This window comes from Peromyscus californicus, unplaced genomic scaffold (assembly GCF_007827085.1).
Source record: "Peromyscus californicus insignis strain IS unplaced genomic scaffold, ASM782708v3 Scaffold_5__1_contigs__length_169319896, whole genome shotgun sequence".
Classification (NCBI taxonomy): domain Eukaryota; kingdom Metazoa; phylum Chordata; class Mammalia; order Rodentia; family Cricetidae; genus Peromyscus; species Peromyscus californicus.
The window spans coordinates 28,168,780-28,189,297 of NW_026294573.1; the positions used below are offsets into that span (position 1 = coordinate 28,168,780).

At 42.3% G+C, this 20,518-nt stretch overlaps 1 protein-coding gene across 3 annotated transcripts in view; it reads left to right on the plus strand.

Moving 5' to 3' along the window:
* Ago4 (argonaute RISC component 4) overlaps window positions 1-20,518 on the plus strand; it is a 41,932-nt gene that overhangs the window by 10,849 nt on the left and 10,565 nt on the right. For 2 of the 3 annotated variants that reach the window (XM_052716531.1, XM_052716532.1), the window contains exons 3-15: window positions 1,810-1,930; window positions 6,073-6,254; window positions 6,419-6,555; window positions 6,653-6,787; window positions 7,862-7,949; window positions 11,244-11,391; window positions 11,758-11,877; window positions 11,994-12,122; window positions 12,305-12,438; window positions 13,495-13,679; window positions 14,882-15,041; window positions 17,441-17,756; window positions 17,868-18,002. In XM_052716531.1, the coding sequence (XP_052572491.1) occupies window positions 1,810-1,930; window positions 6,073-6,254; window positions 6,419-6,555; window positions 6,653-6,787; window positions 7,862-7,949; window positions 11,244-11,391; window positions 11,758-11,877; window positions 11,994-12,122; window positions 12,305-12,438; window positions 13,495-13,679; window positions 14,882-15,041; window positions 17,441-17,756; window positions 17,868-18,002 (1,990 nt within the window). The remainder of the gene's footprint in view (window positions 1-1,809; window positions 1,931-6,072; window positions 6,255-6,418; window positions 6,556-6,652; window positions 6,788-7,861; window positions 7,950-11,243; window positions 11,392-11,757; window positions 11,878-11,993; window positions 12,123-12,304; window positions 12,439-13,494; window positions 13,680-14,881; window positions 15,042-17,440; window positions 17,757-17,867; window positions 18,003-20,518) is intronic. The other variant, XM_052716533.1, reaches the window with a different exon arrangement.

The window sequence follows — 20,518 nt, forward strand, 5'->3', positions numbered from 1 at the left end:
TGAAGCTGGAGGTATAGGCAGTTGTGAGCTGCCCAACATGGGTGCTGGGAACCAAACTTAACTATTTTTAACTGCTTTCAGCCCTAGGATCTGCTAGACATGCTAAGGTTAGGATATTTATTAGATGTACAGAGTATGTGAAATTGGATTCAGGGGAGAGGTGTGCTGGAGGTAGGCATTTGAGAGTCATGAGCATTGTTGGTGGTGTTGGTAAAGCTGTGGTACTGAATGAGATCCATGTAGGAAGTAAACTTAAGACCCCAAACAGCCCTGGGGACTGGGGTTGTAGGTGCAGGCCACCATACCTGGCTCAGCACAAACTTGCCTTTCAGCTCGGATTACAGCCTTTCAGTAACTCAGCAGAATAATGAACAAGAAGGGAAAGAGGAAAGGCATGCTGTGTCTAGGTCTTTCAAAAGTTCCTTTGGCCACATATGAATGAATACACAGGAAAAGTGAAATTGTAGGCATCAGAGGGATGGGTGTTCTTCAGAAACAAACACCTACGAGTGTTACCATCCTACAAGTCAGAAAAGTCTCTGCTGTTTGCCAGAATGCTCTTGACGTCGTTGTATGCAAACAAATGAAGGGCAAGATTCTTGCCAAGAGAATGAGCATACTGAACATATTAAGTTCTCTTAAGAGCTGAGCTAGCTTCCTGAAAATCATGAAAGAGTATGATTAAAAAAAAGGAAGTCAAAGAGAAAGTACATGTGTTCAACTGACAGGCCACTACCTCCACACTGTGAGAATGGATGCGCAGGAGCAAGGTGCTGGAGTCTACCCTTGTGAATTCATAATCAAATAGGTGTAGAAGGAGATGGAAAAGACCCTCGAAACTGTTGGGGAGGCAATGTTTGTGTATTTGAGAAGTTTATATTCTAATGGTCAAAACTTGATAAATCAGCAAGTAAAACATATTTATTAGATGGTGATAAGTACAATAAAAATAAAGCAAGGATGGGGGCCCAAACTGTAGCTCAATAGTAGAATGCCTGCTACTGTCCACAAAGCCCTGGATTTGGTCCCCAGCACCATGTAAACAGGCCTGTCATCCCCACACTTAATATTAGGAGTTCAAGGCTACATAAGACCCTGTCTCCAAAAGAAAAAAGACCAGCTGAGAAGTTATCCCTTTCTAATATGGAAAGAATATATAGCTCTTAAACCAGATTTTTTTTTTCCTAGACAAGGTTTCTCTGTGTAGCTTTGGTGCCTTTCCTGGATCTCGCTATGTAGACCAGGCTGGCCTTGAACTCACAGAGATCCGCCTTGCTCTGCCTCCCGAGTGCTGGGATTAAAGGCGTGCGCCACCACCGCCTGTCTCTGATTTTATGCCATCATGTAATGGTTAAACAACCATGCAAAGCTTAGTCTGAAATAGGCAGATTATTCTTATAAAGCTACAGTTACTTTATTTTGTGTGTGTATGGTTTTCTTCTACCATGTGGGTTCTGGGATTGGTAGCAAGCACCTTTATCTGCTGAGCCATCTCATTGGTCTATTTTTTTGGGGGGGACTGGGTCTTATAGTCCAAGCTGATCTCAAACACAGTATTTAGCCAAGGATGACTTTGAAATCCTGAATCTCATGCCTCCACCTCCCCAGTGTTGGGATTACAGGTATACTTTATATGCTTACTTATTACTTAAGTTTCTTTGTGTTTTTTTTTTTCATACTTGAGTCAGCTTTGTGACTTCAACTTTTTCCTCATGGTCCCACACAGAGTATATTTGAAGGCATGGTGACACTTTGCTTTCTGTTGATCACGTCTCAAAGCTAACTGCCATTGTCTCCATTACTGTTAAGGGAGGTAGTAGACACTATGGTGCGACACTTCAAGATGCAGATATTTGGGGATCGGCAGCCCGGCTATGATGGCAAAAGAAACATGTACACAGCACATCCACTGCCAATTGGACGGGACAGGGTAAGTGTGGGTAGGAGAAACTCTGCGTTACTTAGTAGTAACTACAAGCGGCCGACTGCGCTCCTTTCTGGTCACTCTAGTTCTTTATTCCTTTAGTCACTAATTGTGGGGGCATGTGCACGCCACAGTGCATGTGAGTTGGTTCTCTCCTTCCCCAGTGTGGTTTTCAAGAGATTGAATTCCAGCTGTCAGGTTTGTTGGCAAGCACCTCTTCTCAGCCTTTTGCCAGCTTCCTCCTCCTCCTGCTGTTCCTCTTCTTGCTATGGGGCTTGAACTCGGAGCTGCACACCTCCTACACTCACAGCCTCCTTCTCTTCAGTTCTTAGAGTTGTTTTTCATTGTGATGATAGATCTTTCCACAGTTACTGCAGACTCTTAGCTGATCATGAAAGGTGAGAGGAACACTAGGGTCACACTGATTTTGTCATCCTTACAGCTATTCCACATTTTCACATTAACCATGTACTTGAACAAAGTGCTGTCTAACTTCAGTTAAGAAAATAATGCCACAGCACTTTCTTCATTTTTTTTTCTTTTTTCTTTCTTCTTTTTTTTTTTTAATGTGCATTACTGTTTGGTCTGCATGTATGTCTGTGTGAGGGTGTCGGATCCCCTGGAACTGGAGTTACAGACAGTTGTGAACTGCTGTGTGGGTACTGGGTATTGAACCTGGGTCTTCTGAGAGAGCAGCCAGTGCTCTTAACTGCTGAGCCATCTCTTCAGCCCCACACAGTACTTTCTTAAATATTTACTTTAATAGTAAAAAAAGTACCAGGTATGGTGGTACACATCTTTAATCCCAGCACTCAGGAGACAAAGGCAGGTGTATCTCTGTCAGTTCCAAGCTAATGTGGTCTACCTAGCAAGTTCCAGGCCAGCTAGAGTTACATAGTGAGACCCTTTGTTAAAAACAAACAAACCAAAAACAAAGAGTTATAAAAGAAGTATTTTTTTTTTTTTTTTTTTTTTTTAAAGATTTATTTATTTATTATGTCTACAGTGTTCTGTCTGCACATATCCCTGCAAGCCAGAAGAGGGCACCAGATCTCATTACAGATGGTTGTGAGCCACCATGTGGTTGCTGGGAATTGAACTCAGGACCTTTGGAAGAACAAGCAGTGCTCTTAACCTCTGAGCCATCTCTCCAGCCCAAAAGAAGTATTTTTAAAAATTATGTTTTGCCAGGTGGTGGTAGCAGCAGCACACAACTTTAATCTCAGCACTCAGGCAGGCAGATCTCTGTGAGTTTGAGGCCAGCCTGGTTTACAAAATGAGTCCTAGGACAGCCAGGGCTGTCAGACAGAGAAACTCTGTCTCTAAAAACCCAAATATATATGTTTTTATGACATTTATGTGCATGACTAAAATATCTAATTATTATTTATCGATGAAAAATTGAGAGTCAGATATCAGAGTAAGAACCTGAAAGATCAGAGAAGCGAGGAGCAGCCACCAGTCACCTCCTACCTCTTCCATTCCTCTGTCCAAAAGGGCCAAGATCCTCTCTTGGCCCCACCTTACTACTTCCTGTCTCCTATCTGTCTACGGTCCTTCAAACCTCTATGTTTAATTTTGGTTAGCTAGTGGCTAGCTCCTCCCTCTGACTCCAAGCAAGCTTTATTTGTCAGAACACAATCAAAATATCACATAACACATGACAGTGTGTTTGTGCACGTGGACATGTGATGCCCACAGAGGTCAGAAGAGGGCATCAAATTTCCTGGAGCTACAGTTATAGGGGATTGTTAAGCTCCTAGTATTTGAAAATTAGGGATACTGAAATGGCTTGGTTGGTATAATCTAAGCCAGACAATCTGGATTCAATCCATAGGAATCAGAGGGTGGAAGGAGAGAACTGACTTCTACAGGTTGTCCTTTGACCTCCACACGTGTGCCAAACCACCATACTAACCTACAAACATGTGCACACACATAAACATAAATGAATAGATGTAATAAAACCTTTGTAAAAGGTACTGAAGAGATGGCCCAGCAGTGAAGAGCACTTGCTGCTATTTCCAAGGGCTGAGGTTGGTTTGCAGGGCTAACATCAGGAAGCATAGCTGCCTGTAATTAAGCTCCAGGAAGTCCATTATTTCTCTTCTGGCTTCCGTGGGAACCTGAACTTATACACATAAATAGACAAGGAAGTAAATATTCTAAAAACTGGCTTTTAAAAGTATTTTTAAATTTAAAAAGTTGGGTTGGAGAGATGGCTAAGTGGTTAAGAATACTTGTTGCTCTTGCAGAGAATCCAGGTTCAATTCTAAGCACCTACATGGTGGCTCATATACCCATTTGTAGTTCCAATTCCAGGAAATCCAATACCTTCTTCCTACTTCCTTGGGCATCAGGCATGCATGTGTTACACATACATATACACAGGCAAAACACCTGTACACAAAATATAAAATTCTAAAAGGTAACTCAGTGGTGTGACACTTGCCGAGTATCCACAAGGCTCTGAACTTAATTCTTAGAACCACAAAAATTTTATTGATTTAAGTGAAATTTATAAGTAATATGTGAGCCAGACGGCGGTGGTTCACGCCTTTAATCCCAGCACTCAGGAGGCAGAGCTAGACCCATCTCTGAGTTCAAGGCCAGCCTGGTCTACAGAGCGAGATCCAGGACAGGCACCAAAACAACACAGAGAAACTCTGTCTTGAAAAAACAAAACAAAACAAAACAAAGTAATATGTGAATACATGTACCTTTTAAACTTATTAGACAGTCCACAAAAACTGTGGCTTCTTGACTTTCCTGTGTGTTTATACCTTTCAATTTCCCTTGTTAAGGTCCCACTTTGTTATGTCACTTTAGATATTTCATGTGTGTTATCTTTCTACATAGATATTTTGTAAATGCTTATTTTTGCATATCATTTTGTGATTTCTTTTTTCATTAAACAGTATGTCTAAGTATTGTTTCCATTTATGTACAATTAATATACACCTTACTATTTTTTCTAACTCAAGACAAAATTTTTTTTGAGATATGGCTCAATCTTGCCTTGAATTCATGGTCCTCCTTCCTCCTGCATCAGTCTCCTGAGTGCTGGGATTTTTTCTTTTGGTATTTCGAGACACGGTTTCTCTGTGTAGTTTTACGCCTTTCCTGGAACCCTCTCTGTAGTCCAGGCTAGCCTTGAACTCAGAGATCCACCTGCCTCTGCCTCCCCAGTGCTGGGACTAAAGGCATGCGGGCCCTCCCCCCCACGACTCCATTTTTAAGAGCATTCACATTGTTGTGCATTTGTACTACCATCTATTCTAGAATCTTTCTGTTATCTAGAATAGAAACTCACTACCCACTAAGCAATAGTTCCATGTACTCACTGCCACTTGCTCTGGTAACCACTATTCTACCTTTTGTTTCTATGAATTTGACTATTCTGAGTACCTCATTTAAGCAGAATCATCAATGTTTGTCCTTCCATGTCAAGTTTATTTCACTTAGCATAATATTTGCAAGGTTCGTCCACATTGTAGTATCTTCCTTATTTTATTTTTAAGTTTTCATTTATTTATCTATTTGTGCATATTTGAGCATGTATGTATGGTGAGTCTGTGCCTGCTGTGGTGAGCATGTGTGTATGGTGAGTCCATACCTGCTGTGGTGTTTATGTTGAGGTTAGACAACTTGTGGGAGTTGGTTCTCTACTTCCACCATATGAGGCCCCAGAGTCAAACTCAGGTCATCAGGCTTGGCGGTAACAGCACTTACCTACAATTCTATCCCTCTGACCCCTTATTATTATTATTTTTTTAAGATTTATTTATTTATTATGTATACAGTGTTCTGTCTGCACATATCCCCACAGGCCAGAAGAGGGCACCAGATCTCATTACAGATGGTTGTGAGCCACCATGTGGTTGCTGGGAATTGAACTCAGGACCTTTGGAAGAGCAAGCAGTGCTCTTAACCTCTGAGCCATCTCTCCAGCCCGACCCCTTATTTTTAATGTATAATATTTTCTATTAAATTATTCCTTTACTTACGGACAATTACATTGTTTCCAATGGTCTACAATTACAAAAAGTGTTAAGATAAATATCCATTATGCATATGCCATATTGAGTATTCCTAGGGTCTTTCCCACAACCTTATGAACCTGATTGTATGGATGTATTTTTCCCTAGGTTGACATGGAGGTGACCCTTCCGGGTGAGAGCAAAGACCAAACTTTCAAAGTGTCTGTGCAGTGGGTGTCAGTTGTGAGCCTTCAGTTGCTTTTGGAAGCTTTAGCTGGGCACCTGAATGAAGTCCCGGATGACTCAGTACAAGCACTTGACGTTATTACAAGGCATCTCCCCTCTATGAGGTTAGCACCTTACTTTGAATCCCTTCCCACGAATGTCAGGATTTTTCACAGATTGTATTTAGCCATGTGAAGGTCTGACATAAGTCACAGTTCAAACTTGATTTCAGTTCACACACTGACCTCAAACTGTTTTGCATGAAGTATTCCAACCCTTGTCTCTTCAGGTACACTCCTGTGGGCCGTTCTTTCTTCTCACCTCCTGAAGGTTATTACCACCCTCTGGGAGGCGGCAGAGAGGTCTGGTTCGGCTTTCACCAGTCTGTGAGACCTGCCATGTGGAATATGATGCTCAATATTGATGGTGGGTTGGAACTCTGTCTGTTAACTCTGGTTTCCGTTTGATTGGTTTGGACCCTTTTCTTTTCCTTGATGCTAAGTATCCTTTCTCTGTTTGTTAGTATCTGCAACTGCTTTCTACCGGGCCCAGCCTATCATTGAGTTCATGTGTGAGGTTTTAGATATTCAGAACATCAATGAACAAACGAAACCTCTAACAGACTCCCAGCGTGTGAAGTTTACCAAAGAAATTAGAGGTAGGTATTTGTGTTAGTGTCATCTTGGAGTGAGTGCAATACAGTGCAGATGATCTGGGCTTGAGTCAGACAGACCTGGGTCCCTTCCTAGCCTGATAGCCTAGCAGTGGGGCTTTGGATAAGTTCTTTAGCCATGTTATCTACAGAGTCTCAGTATATACTTAGACTTGAAAAGAAACAGCAGAACATTGATACTTACAAAAACTTATTGACTGAAATAATGAAGTCAGTTATGTAGTCAGGCATGGTACAGCATGCCTGTAATCTCAGCAGTCAGGAGGCTGTGGCAGGAAGATCACAACTGCAAGGCTAATCTGAACTATGTAGAGAGACTCTGTCCCAAAAACAAAAATTGGTTGAGTATCACGAATCTTTTTGCCTTTTTATGATGAAATTGTCTCCATATTGTCCTGTATTAAGTTATTGACCTTTTGTGTGTATGTGGAGAAATCTTTGTTATCTGTAGTAGGTAAGGAGAGCATGAGAATTCTTTCCAAAGTAATGTGCTCCTTGACTTTTTGCTCGGTTTTTTGAAACAGAGTTTCACTTTGCAGCCCTGGCTGTCCTGGAACTTGCTGTGTAGACCAGGCTGGCCTCTAATTCACAGAGATCTGCCTGCCTCTGCCTTTTGAGTGCTGAGATTAAAGAGATTATAAAGATGAGACTGGAGAGATTCAGCGGTTAAGGGCACCGGCTGCTCTCCCAGAGGTCCTGAGTTCAATTCCCAGCAACCACATGGTGGCTCCCAACCATCTATAATGAGATCTGGTGCCGTCTTCTGGTGTGCAGGCACACATGCAATGCAGACAGAGCATTGTATACTTAATAAGTAAATCTTAAAAAAAATAATGTGGTGAGAAAGAGAACACTTTTTTTTTTTTGGTTTTTCAAGACAGGGTTTCTCTGTGTAGCTTTGCGCCTTTCCTGGAACTCACTTGGTAGCCCAGGCTGGCCTCGAACTCACAGAGATCCGCTTGGCTCTGCCTCCTGAGTGCTGGGAGTAAAGGCGTGTGCCACCACCGCCTGGCTGATAATCTAGCCTTTTTTTTTTTTTTTTTTTAAATTCCTCTTCAGGTCTCAAAGTTGAGGTGACTCACTGTGGACAGATGAAACGAAAATACCGAGTTTGTAATGTGACAAGACGACCAGCCAGTCATCAAACGTATGTTGATCACATCTAAAATAATACGGTAGCCATGAATGATGGTGTTTATCCCTGTAATCTCAGTGCTTGGGAGACTGAAGCAGGAGACTTGCTGTGAGTTTGAGGCCAGCCTGAGCTACCCCAAGAGACCCCGTCTCAAAAACTGAAAAATCACAAAATGAAAGAAAAGACAACAAAAACCCAAGTTAACAATAAAATACAGTAGAAATTTGACACTGAACGTCACTGGCAAAGACAGTAGTGTGGTTTCGGGATCACGAGAATCTTCACTTACCACAAAAGCTTTAAAAAATATTTTAGATATTTGTTGAATAGTTGTTCAGTTTACCTTTTGAACCGAGTATGCTACACGTAGATCAAGTTGCACTGGGGAGATGGTCAATCCATACAGTCCCTGCTGTATAGGTATGAACTCCTGAGTTTGGATCTCCATTGCCTATGTAAAAGCTAGGTGGTGATGAACGTCTGTTGTCCTGGTGCCTGTGGGGAGAGATGGGAAGATCCCCAGAACTTGCTGGTCAGCCAGCCTAGTCAGTAGGTGGTGCACTGTAGGTTCAGTAAGAGACTCTGTCTCAAAAAAGTAAGTTGAGAGTGATAGAAGAAGATGTTGACTGCTGGACCCATGTACACACACACACACACACACACACACACACACACACACACACACACACACACAAATACAAATGCATACATATACTACGTATATGTATATACAAACAAAACAAGAATTTTGAAAAGAATATGATTGTCATAATTAGCATCAATTATTATAGTATTATAATTCTCAGTACTTGACAACTCTGCTGGGGTCTAGCCATCATACAGACTTCTGTGGGAAGACAAATCCTGCTTTGCATATTTGTGTAGTTGTCTCTCCCTTTCTTTATAGCTTGATGTTACTCCCAGCTAGTCGTGTACTCCTGCCTCCAGTAGCCTGTTCCTTTCCACTTACTCAATCTTGCTTTAAACCAACCACACAACTTGTAGTCTGTTGAGAACTGTGCCTAAGTGACAATGTTTGGAAGTGCCTATAAAATTACTATATATGGCAGATTCAATCTTGTAATCAGGGTCATTAAACTTGTGTCTGACATGAAAAAAAATTGGCTTTTGGCTCTCGTAAGTAATATTAAATATGTGTGTGTGTGTGTGTGTGTGTGTGTGTGTGTGTGTGTGTGTGTGTGTATACATTACATTATTTTGGTTACTTAGGAGTTCTTTTCTTGTTATAACTTTGTATCCATGGTGTTCTCTGTGTGCGCACACATGTGTATGCCTGTGCATGCACGCACCTGCCTCATGTGCACATCAGTATGCTGTAGTATATGTGTGGCGGTTAGAGGAAAACTTTTAGGAGTTGGTTTTCTCTTTCTATTGCACAATCCTGGGGTTGAACTCAGGATATTTGGCTTGCAAAGTGAGGTGTTTTTTTTTTTTTTTATTTATTTTATGTGCATTGGTGTGAAGGTGTCAGATCCCCTGGAACTAGAGTGAACTAGAGTTACAGACAGTTATGAGCTGCCATGTGGGTGCTGCGAATTGAACCTGGGTCCTCCAGAAGAGCAGCCAGTGCTCTTTTTTTTTTTTTTTTTTTTTCAAGACAGGGTTTCTCTGTGTAGCTTTGTGCCTTTCCTGGAACTCACTTAGTAGACCAGGCTGGCTTCGAACTCACAGAGATCCTCCTGGCTCTGCCTCCTGAGTGCTGGGAGTAAAGGCGTGCGCCACCACCGCCTGGCCGCAGCCAGTGCTCTTAACCTCTGAGCCATCTCTCCAGCCCCGCAAAGTAAGGTTTTTTACCTCCTAACCCATCTCCCCAATCTGTGTATTTAGTCTTGTCACCTCCAAACTACAGAATTTGCCCTGGCTTAGGAATCTGACAACTTGAAGACCTAAAAGTGTGGCTCCAATAACTATACTCTGTTCATTTAGAAAAAGTTTCTCTTAAGCAAATAAAAGTATGTGGGTGACTCCAAGTGCTTATTTGAAGTTACTCATCTCAGTAGCCAGCAAGATGGCCTGTAGAGAAGGCCCAGTGGTTAGAACTTGTTATTATTTTTTTTTTTTTTTTGGTTTTTCGAGACAGGGTTTCTCTGTGTAGCTTTGCGCCTTTTCCTGGAACTCACTTGGTAGCCCAGGCTGGCCTCGAACTCACAGAGATCCGCCTGGCTCTGCCTCCCGAGTGCTGAGATTAAAGGCGTGCGCCACCACCGCCCGGCAGAACTTGTTATTTTTGCAGAAGATCTGGATACAGTTCCAAGCACCCACACGCGTTCACAGCTGTCCATTACTCCAGTTCCAAGGGATCAATGGCCTTTTACTAAACTCTGAGCCATGCACACAGTGGACATAAATACATCCAGTCTGGCCTCAAACTTGAAGTGGTTTTTCTGCCTCACTCTCTTGAGTACTAGGGTTTCAGGTGTGAGCCACCACACCTAGGTCTTTTGTGGAAAAAAAAATTAATTTTATATTTTTTTTGCTCAGCTTCAACAAACATTGAAATTTCAATGGAATTGTTCTGGTACAATACTAAAATGACTTAACTGAAAGTAATCAGACTTTTTCTTTTTTTTTTCCATTTTTTAATTTTTTTATTCTTTGGTGGTAGTGCTGGGGATTGAATGAAAGGCTTTATCACTGTGCTGTACCCCTAGCCCCTGGCCCTTGTTTATTTTTTCACAGTTAATTTGTGTGTGTGTGTGTGTGTGTGTGTGTGTGTGTGTGTGTGTATGTGTGTGTGTATGTGTGTGTGTATGTGTGCATGTTCTCTCTCTCTCTCTCTCTCTCTCTCTCTTTCTCTCTCTCTCTCTCTCCTCATGTGGAAGTCAGAGGACAGCTTACTGGAGTTGCCTCTGTCCTTCCATCACATGGGTCCCAGGGACTGGACTTGGTTGTCAGGCTTGGTAGCAAGCACCTTCACCTAGTGAGCCATCTTGCTGCCTCCCCCAACCCCCTTTGAGAGTCTGTATGTAGTCCAGGCTGGCCTCAAACTTACTATATAGGTGAGGGTGACCTTGAACTCCTGATTCTCCTGCCTCCTCCTCCTAAACTCTGGAATTACAGGCCTGTATCACCATGCCTATTTTTGTGGTTTATGTAGTGCTGGGGACCAAACACTAGGGATCAAAAACTGTTTAGTATGTTAAACAAGCTTTCTACCCACTGAGCCGCATCATCAGCCCTTGACCTTTGTTTCTTACGTGCGTAATCAACTTAGAAAATGTTAGTGGGTTTTGTTTACTTGTTCAAAAAATAGTAAAAGTTCTAAATACACTTTCTTTCCTCTAGCTTTCCTTTGCAGCTAGAAAATGGTCAAGCTATGGAATGTACAGTAGCTCAGTATTTTAAGCAAAAGTATAGTCTGCAGCTGAAGTACCCCCATCTTCCCTGCCTTCAAGTGGGACAAGAACAAAAGCATACATACTTGCCACTTGAGGTAAGCCAAATGAAATTTTCTTTTGCCAATCTCTTGAATTAATTTTTCTTTAAAAAAAAAAAAGTGTTCATGCCTTTAATCCCAGTACTGGGGAGGCAGAGGCAAGTGGATCTCTGTGAGTTCAAGGCTAGCCAGGTCTATATACGAGTTCCAGGACAGCCAGGGCTATACAGAGAAACCCTGTCTTAAAAAACAAACAAACAGACAAACAAACAAAAGATGTTCTAAACTAGTGATAGAATTTAGTCTTTTTGAAGTATTTTGTGCATAGAATTTTATAACTATTTTTTTTCCCCTGGAAATGGACAAAGACTTCATGTATAAGCCCATTTCTACAAAACCTGGCTTCTCTTTGTCTCTTTGCAGGTCTGTAATATAGTGGCAGGACAGAGATGTATAAAGAAGCTCACAGACAATCAGACATCCACAATGATTAAAGCCACAGCAAGATCTGCTCCTGACAGACAGGAGGAGATCAGTAGACTGGTCAGTAAATTGCGATCTTCAGATCAGCCCGCTGTGAGATGAAAAAATCAAAGAGTAAGCAATCCTGAGGGGCGTAGTTCCCGTCTGGTTTCATGTGCAGCTTTTCCATTCCTCAGGTAAAGAGCAACAGCATGGTGGGTGGGCCTGACCCACACCTGCAGGAGTTTGGGATCATTGTCCACAGTGAGATGACGGAGCTCACAGGCAGGGTGCTTCCTGCTCCTATGCTGCAGTACGGAGGCCGGGTAAGCTGCTTCCACACCATTCCCATAAAAAGACACCTTTGAACTTACCTGCCTCTGTGCTCCTTATTACCTTCTGTCTTCTGACCCTACCAAATAAAGTTTTGTTTGTCCCCTCTTCAACATCAAAATGGTCTTAGATTGTAATACCTTTTCTCTTTTGTTTCTTTTTTGTTTTTTCAAAGAATAAAACAGTAGCCACACCCAACCAGGGTGTCTGGGACATGCGAGGAAAGCAGTTTTATGCTGGCATTGAGATTAAAGTTTGGGCAGTGGCTTGTTTTGCGCCTCAGAAACAATGTAGGGAAGATTTACTAAAGTGAGTATCCCATTTTCAGCTCAGTAACACCCCTTCTAGATCCAAAATGCCGTCGTTATGTGACTGTGCTGGGTACGCTGGCACTGACCCCTGATATCAGCCCATAGTGATGTCGTCTGGCTCTCCAGAAGAGACCCTGTGCTATGTTATAAACTCAGAATCTTTGAGACTAACTCAGCTTCCGCATAGCCAGAGTAGAAATTTGTGAGTGACGAGGCTGAAGCCATGCTATTTGGACAGTTCTTCAGGCAGGAAAAGTGTCTTAAGAGTATCAATCGTATCACCTCCTTCCTTCTGTGTAAGGAAATCCATGAGAAGGGTAAAGAAAATCAAGAAGTAGAACTGGGGTGAAAAAAAGGAATCCCACAAGATGTTAGCAAATATACAAAATAAGTCATGTTGAGGCTAGGTGTGGCAACACTCACCTTTAATCCCAACACTGGGGAGGCAGAGGCGGGTGGAACTCTGAGTTTGAGGCCAACCTGGTCTGCACAGCAAATTTCAGGTAATTTCTTAAATTCAAAATTTAAAACTTCAAAATGAAAAAAATTAATGTTGATTTATTGAACCAAACCTATTACAAGTTTTTTTCTAATTCTAAACTTACATTCACATGTTCTCAGTTGAACACGAGCTCACCTCCTATTTTACCAGCCTTACCAAAATAAGTGTTACCTAAAATTGTGATCCTTTTTTCGTTTCTGAATTACTTATTTGATTATTTTTTTAACAATCTTTTGATTATAAATGCTATTCTAGTCCCTAAGTCTCAGCTGAACCGTAATTTTTTAGAAATTAAAAAAATGGGGTTTGGAGATATAGCTCAGTGGTAGAATGTTTGCTTGCCATATTTAAAGCTCTGGGTTTAATTTCTGATACCACAAAAAATAGTAATTAAAATTCAAACTGATGATTTCGTAGTGTGCTAATACAGATTGTTCTGTTATAATTGCAGTGGTACAACTGCCAATCTATTTTTGGCAACTGCTGAAAGTTTTGGTTTGTTTGTTTACATGTGAAAATGAAAGCGCTGTGCCACTGGTTCTATCTTAACAGGAGTTTCACTGACCAGCTTCGTAAAATCTCCAAGGATGCAGGAATGCCCATCCAGGGTCAGCCATGTTTCTGCAAGTACGCACAAGGTGCAGACAGTGTGGAGCCCATGTTTAAACATCTGAAAATGACATATGTGGGCCTGCAGCTGATAGTGGTTATCTTGCCTGGAAAGACACCAGTATATGGTATGAACTGTTTTAATGTTGAATGAGGGATGATTTCAAGTCCCAGGTTTGACAGGATAAGCTAGGTGATGCCACAGTTCCAACTCCGTTCTCAGTGGTCTAAGACACAGAGACAGCCCGTGTGTGTAGAGGGGACAGCTTAGTGCTAGAGTGCTTTACTTGGGGAGATACAACATGGCAACACTTACTTCTTTTCTTTCCTCTACCCCTCCCCTCCTCTCTCTTGTTGAGACAAGATCTTATGTAGGTCAGGGTAGTCTTGAAGTCATTCTGTGGTAGAGAATGACCTTGAACCTTGAATCCCACCTCTACCTCCCACTGCTCAGATTCTAGGAATGAATCTCTGCACCTGATTGTATGGTACAGGAGGTCGGACCCAGGGCTTCATACATGGTAGGAAGTACTCTATCAGCTGAGCCACATCCCGGCCAAGATTTATTACCGGTTCCTTTTTTGTGTCTATCCATGATAGACAGTGGCCTCTGCTCCATATAACCACATCCTTCTCATTCCAAGACCCAACTTGGTAGAGCAGACACTGTTTACAAGGTTTCTGCCACCATGTTTGTGGATATAACCAGCCATAAGGCCTTACCCAGCCTGCGGGGAGGAGGTGACTAGACATGGGGCAGAAATGCTGGGTAGGGCTTCCATAGTCCAGGGAACTGGAAGTTGTAGACTGTTCTGGGGAAAAGCACTTAAGAATATCATCAGAGTGGGGAGAATACAGAGCAGTGGGGTGAGGGCTGCTTCTTCCAGAAGAGGATGTGCTGCATTTGTGTCTGTGTGGAAGAGTGACACGGGCTTCTCTGGTCACCCTCGAGTGAAGACCAACATCCCCGACCTTCTTCTCGTTGCTGCTTTTGTCTACCTCTTGTGTAGTTTAGACAAAGAGAAAGGTCAAATTCAAAGGGCTGGTGTGTGCTCTGAGGAGGGAGGAACCAGGGGATTAGTTCCTTACCAGGCCATTTCTGAGGAAGAGGAACTCTTAAGGGACTAAGCAAGTGGCAGCAGGCAGCACCCAAAGAATAAGGAAGTGGGCTGGTTTCCAGAGCTGCAGCAAGGCAGGAAAGGGAGCTGCACCTTTGACCTGCGCCTAGCACTGTGTAGTCTGTGAATGTTAATGTTCAGTACTTTTTCCTTTACTCACATTAGGTGACTAAGCATTTTAGAGCAAACTGATTTATTGACTTATTTTATAGCGGAGGTGAAGCGTGTTGGAGATACCCTTTTAGGTATGGCTACACAGTGTGTCCAGGTCAAAAATGTTGTGAAGACCTCACCCCAAACCCTTTCCAACCTTTGCCTGAAGATAAACGCAAAGCTTGGAGGAATTAACAATGTACTTGTACCTCATCAAAGGTAAGGTCATGACTTGTTTTTCCCACTTTTATTTAAAAATCTAAATTATGTGATTTATGATAAAGGACACCCTTCCAGCCAGATGTGGTGGTACACACCATTACTGGGGGAAAATAAAGCAGGAGTATTGTGGATTCCGTGCCAGTCTAGGCTACATAGCAAGACCTTGTTTCAAAAAAAAGAAAAAGATAAACCAAGGATTTAGCTGGGTGTGATGGTACAAACTTTAATCCCAGCACTCAGGAGTCTGAAGGAGGCCAATGTCTATGAGTTCCAGGCCAGCCTGATCTACATAGTGAGCTCCAGGACAAAAGTTATACAGTGAGACCCTATCTCAAACAAAACAAAACCAAGGTCTGAGATGTAGCTGAGTGGTAGAGCACTTGCCTAGTGGATGCAAGACCCTGGGTTCCGTTCCCACCAGGGCAAACCAACAAACCACACATCTCAAATACGCATCTCAGTGAGCGACTGTTTCTTAGGTAGTGTTGTGTAACCCACGTAGCCACCACCACGAAGACTTAGAGTGTTTCCAGACTCTATCAGGCTTTCTCTTCCCACTCCAAATGGATGACTCCCAGGGCCAGGACTGTAGCTTACTGGCACAGCTCTTGCCTCTTATGTGAAACCCGGATTATCCTCAGACAGATAACCCACAAGAAACAGCTCTTCTGACCTGCCAGTATAGATTGCTTTTACCTATTGGCCTGCCTATAAATGGAATCACTGGTGTAGCATGCTCTATTTTGTCCTTCCTTCTTTCCTCCCTCCCCCAGCTCTTCTAAATAGAGACTTTTGAGGAACATTTTGTTGTGCTGTTGCTGTGGGATATCAAACAAGCTACATCAGCCCTCTACCATTGAGCCACATCCCCAGGCCTCAGGGATTCCTAATGAGACTGAGTGTTCTCCACTCCAAGTGATAGGCTTTTTTAAAAAATTGAACTTGTTGGATTGGTTCTGGAGTAACCAAACACTAAGGCAAGATAGTGCTATTGTCAACAGAGTACTGATGAGGATTGAAAGATTTGGGTATTTCTGCCCATGTGGATTTTTAAGCTATCTGGTCCTCAGTTCCATGATAACATTTTTATATGAAATCTTAGATGTGAAAGTGATTTGAAAAGTTATACCAAGGGCTGTAGCCCTTGTAGCCTTGGCCATTGATGTATTGGGCAGAAGGTAAAGCTGAATGCCTTCCACACAGTTCTCATCTCTTTGTCTGTGAGTGTAAGTTCTAGATAACTAAATTCTTCCTGAAACATTGGTAATGAGGCATGTAGTTCACAGGTGAAGTTAACCTAAAGTCTGGAACCATTGAGTTTTACTCCAAATATTTGAGATAATATGATGACCTAGGGGCTTAGGACCTATTATTTGGTATCAACTTCTTTTTTCTTATATATTTTTAAATTATGTACGCATGTGTGCAGAGGTGTTATCATGTGCACATGAAGGTACCAGTACAAGTGCTCACAGAGGCTAGAGATGTCAGATCCCTTGGGGCTGGAGTTGTAGTGCTGTGAGCTGCCCAGTGTGGATGCTAGAAACTGAACTCAGATGCTCTGGAAGAGCTATCTACCATCTTAACCCTGACCATGCCATCTCTCCAGCCCCTGATATACCTTCTTAGGCTCGGATTCTGGCCTTGTACATTCTTTATTCTCTTATGTGTTTTTAAAAATTCATTTATTTGTTGAGACAAGGTCTTTTTATATAGACCAGACTGGCCTAGAACTCAAAAATCTGCCTGCCTAAGTATTAGGAACTGTAGGTATGTGTCATCATGTATGGATTATGTCCTTTTGAGATTGGGTTTCATGTATACTAAACTGGTCTTGAACTGAACTCTTTACAGGGCCAAAGGTGATCTTCAACTCCTTATCCTCCTGCTCCCACCTCCTGACATGAGTTCTGAGTTATAGACAGCACCACACCTGGATTTTTTTGACTAGCTTTTATCAGAAAACTATTCATACTTTTCTTTGATTCCTTAGATAGAGGAATCAATGACACTGAATGAATTTGTATTTTCAACAAATATTTACCAACTGCCAAGTATGAGCTAAGGAATGTTCTATGTTCTAGGTACTAGTAATGACCAAGATGTAACAAAATTCCTTCTCTTGTAGGGATTATATAGGTCTGTGTGTGCAAATAAAAATAAGTAAATATGTGATATAAGTGATAAATATTATGTATAAAAATAAAACAGAAAAATGGACTTGATTCTCTTTTCTTTAAATTTCACAACTTAAAGAGATTTGGGTTTGGAAGGCTAATGTTCTTTCCTAATGGGCATAGGTCCTCTTGTCTAAGATTACAGTTATCTTGGTGATATGTTTTTCTAGACTCAAAAGATTTGCACCCATATGACACTGTCTTCTTAAATCTGGACAGGCCTTCAGTGTTCCAGCAGCCTGTCATTTTCCTGGGAGCAGATGTCACTCATCCGCCTGCTGGGGATGGAAAGAAGCCTTCTATCGCAGCTGTGGTGGGCAGCATGGACGGCCACCCCAGCCGGTATTGTGCCACAGTTCGGGTGCAGACGTCTCGGCAGGAGATTGCTCAGGAGCTCCTCTACAGTCAGGAGGTTGTGCAGGATCTGACAAGCATGACTCGGGAGCTACTGATTCAGTTCTACAAGTCCACACGCTTCAAGCCCACTCGTATTATCTACTACCGTGGAGGGGTGTCCGAGGGACAGATGAAACAGGTGCTCCCATCAGCCCAGCGCCATCCTCCCAGCACTCTGACAGAGCACCCTCCAGTCTGCTACTTGAGAGCTGAGACCTCCGTGAAACAAAATCCCCCTTCTGTCTCCTAGGTAGCTTGGCCGGAGCTATTAGCAATTCGAAAGGCATGTATAAGCTTGGAGGAAGACTATCGGCCTGGAATAACCTACATTGTGGTGCAAAAGAGACATCACACTCGACTCTTCTGTGCAGATAAAACAGAAAGGGTAAGAAGTCATGCTGTAAACTTCCTCATCTGACTGTGTGGCAGCAAGTGTGGTTCTGACTAGATGTGTACGGTATTCCTCTAGAACTGGCCATGTCTAATGATAATTTAATAACTATATTAACTGCAGTCGAACTTAGGTGACAAGTTCTGGATAACAGGAGTTTTAAGAATGAATGTTTTGCCAGGCGGTGGTGGCGCACGCCTTTAATCCCAGCACTTGGGAGGCAGAGGCAGGTGGATCTCTGTGAGTTCGAGGCCAGCCTGGGCTACCAAGTGAGTCCCAGGAAAGGCACAAAGCTACACAGAGAAACCCTGTCTCGAAAAACCAAAAAAAAAAAAAAAAAAAAAAAAAAAAGAATGAATGTTTCTTGCTGGATGGTGGTGCCACACTCCTTTATTCCCAGCACTTGGGAGGCAGAGGCAGGTGGATCTCTGAGTTTGAGGCCAGCCTGGTCTTCAGAATAAGTTCTAGGACAACCAGGGCTACACAGAGAAACCCTGTCTTGAAAAACAAAAAGAGATTGAATTTTTCTCTTGTGACAAGAATGCTGGTTTCTAGAATTTTGGAGAGAGGGTTTGGGGAATTGTATATTAGTTACTTTTCTTTTTTGTTTTTGTTTTGTTTTGTTTTTTTGAGACAGGGTTTCTATGTATATCCCTGGCTGTGCTGGAACTCACTCTGTAGACCAGGCTGGCCTCAAATCCAGAGATCCGCCTGCCTCTGCCTCCTGAGTGCCACCACCGCCTGGCGAGTTTCTTTTCTTATCACTGTAAGTAAACATCTGATGGAAACGTCACTCTGGCTCAGACTTTGAGGGTGCAGTCCATCATGATGGGAAGTCACGGTGGCAGGAGCTGGAGGCAGCTGTCACATGACATCTGTAGTTAACAATAGTGCTTAGCTTACTTTCTTTATTTTAGTCTTTTGGGTAAACTACAAGAACATTATATTGGATGACTGCTTTTGGGGTGTTTTTCATGACATTATTTCATTTTGTCTAGGCCTAGGAAGGACCAGATCTTTTCTGTTGCTTAATCATGTAAGCTTGCTGGCTCCTCCAGTTGTTTTCTAGGACAAAAACTGTCTCTTTTCCAAGGATGAGATGAGTTGTTTTGTGTATCATGGAAAACCCGAGCTTTTTCCCACTGTCCCCAGATCTACTAGTCGGTTTATATTAAATCCTTGTCCTTTAGTTGTTCAAACTCTGACTCAATAATATTTCTTAGATTTTGATGATACAGATTATCTGAATGCTTTCTTGTCTGTCACCCCTCTTTTATTGCCATGGCTTCCTCTCTGCTCCACTTTAAACGTGCTGTCTTTGCAGTTTACTGTGGAGTGGAGAGGAAATCTAGGACCTGGATTACTTACCTCCTAACCCCAGTGCTGGGAATGGAACCTCAAATATGGTAGGGAGCAGTTTACCATGGAGCTGTTTCCAGACCCTGAATTATCTTTCTTTCCTATAGCTCTCAATCATCAGGATTGACAGTTCTGATTCTTTAGTTTACTTTATACCCTGAACAGCTTCTCCAGTTCTCTGAACATGCCCTCTTGCCTGCTTCCAACTCCAGAATGTATCTACTTGCTCATTTGCTTTGCTTCTCTCAGGCTGATGGGAGTTGCTGGCTGAACATCACTTACGTATTCGTGAACCGTGTTATAGACACGTGAGAGCAAACCTTAAACCTTAAATGCTGTGATTGTTTTCTTTGCTCTATTCCCCTTAAGTGTTTGTCTCGAATCTTTTTTTTTTTTTTTGAGTCCTATCCTTGATGTCTTAACACTGACAAAAAACTATTTCTGCTCTGCCAGTACAGTGGCAAGCACAGCTGCCTTCCGAATCCTACCTTCTGTTTTCTGGGAAGATGGGACCTGGAAGGCATGGATTTTTCCAGTTACCGACCCTCTCCTTTCAAGTGTGATTTTTGTGCTTTTATTATCTCCTTCCTCAAATCTCAGGCTGATCTCCCCATCTGTGCTTTTGACTCCACTCTTTCTGCCTTTTCTAGAGCCTCACTTCATAACGATTCTTTTTAAAGTCTTTCTCAGTCTTTTACAAAATTTAAATTGTATTTAATTAATTAATTTAGTGTGTAGGTGTTTGTAGGTCAGAGATAGAGTGCAGGTCATCAGCCACAGAGCCAGCTCAGAGACCCTCATCTTTCTTATTCCATGGCTGCCTTCTCCTATTACAAAGGTCGTTCAATTCTTCCTCAGTTCCAGTTCCCCCAATAAACATCTGTTACCTCTGCTTCTCCCTCTCACTTGCTATTTCATCTTTTTTTCTCTTTTGTAAATTTCCTTTTAGAAGAATCATCACTTGGCTTGTTGTCAAGTGTACCATCACAACAAATTTCATACTTTGATTTTTCAGGAAGTAGGGAGTTCAAGAGAGAACTGAAATTTTGCCTCTGTGTCTTCATCTCCAGCCAGGTCAGATTCCCACACTGACCTCTTAGCCACACTTATGACAATATGACTTTCCAGGTTTTGTACTCACCTCTGCAGTC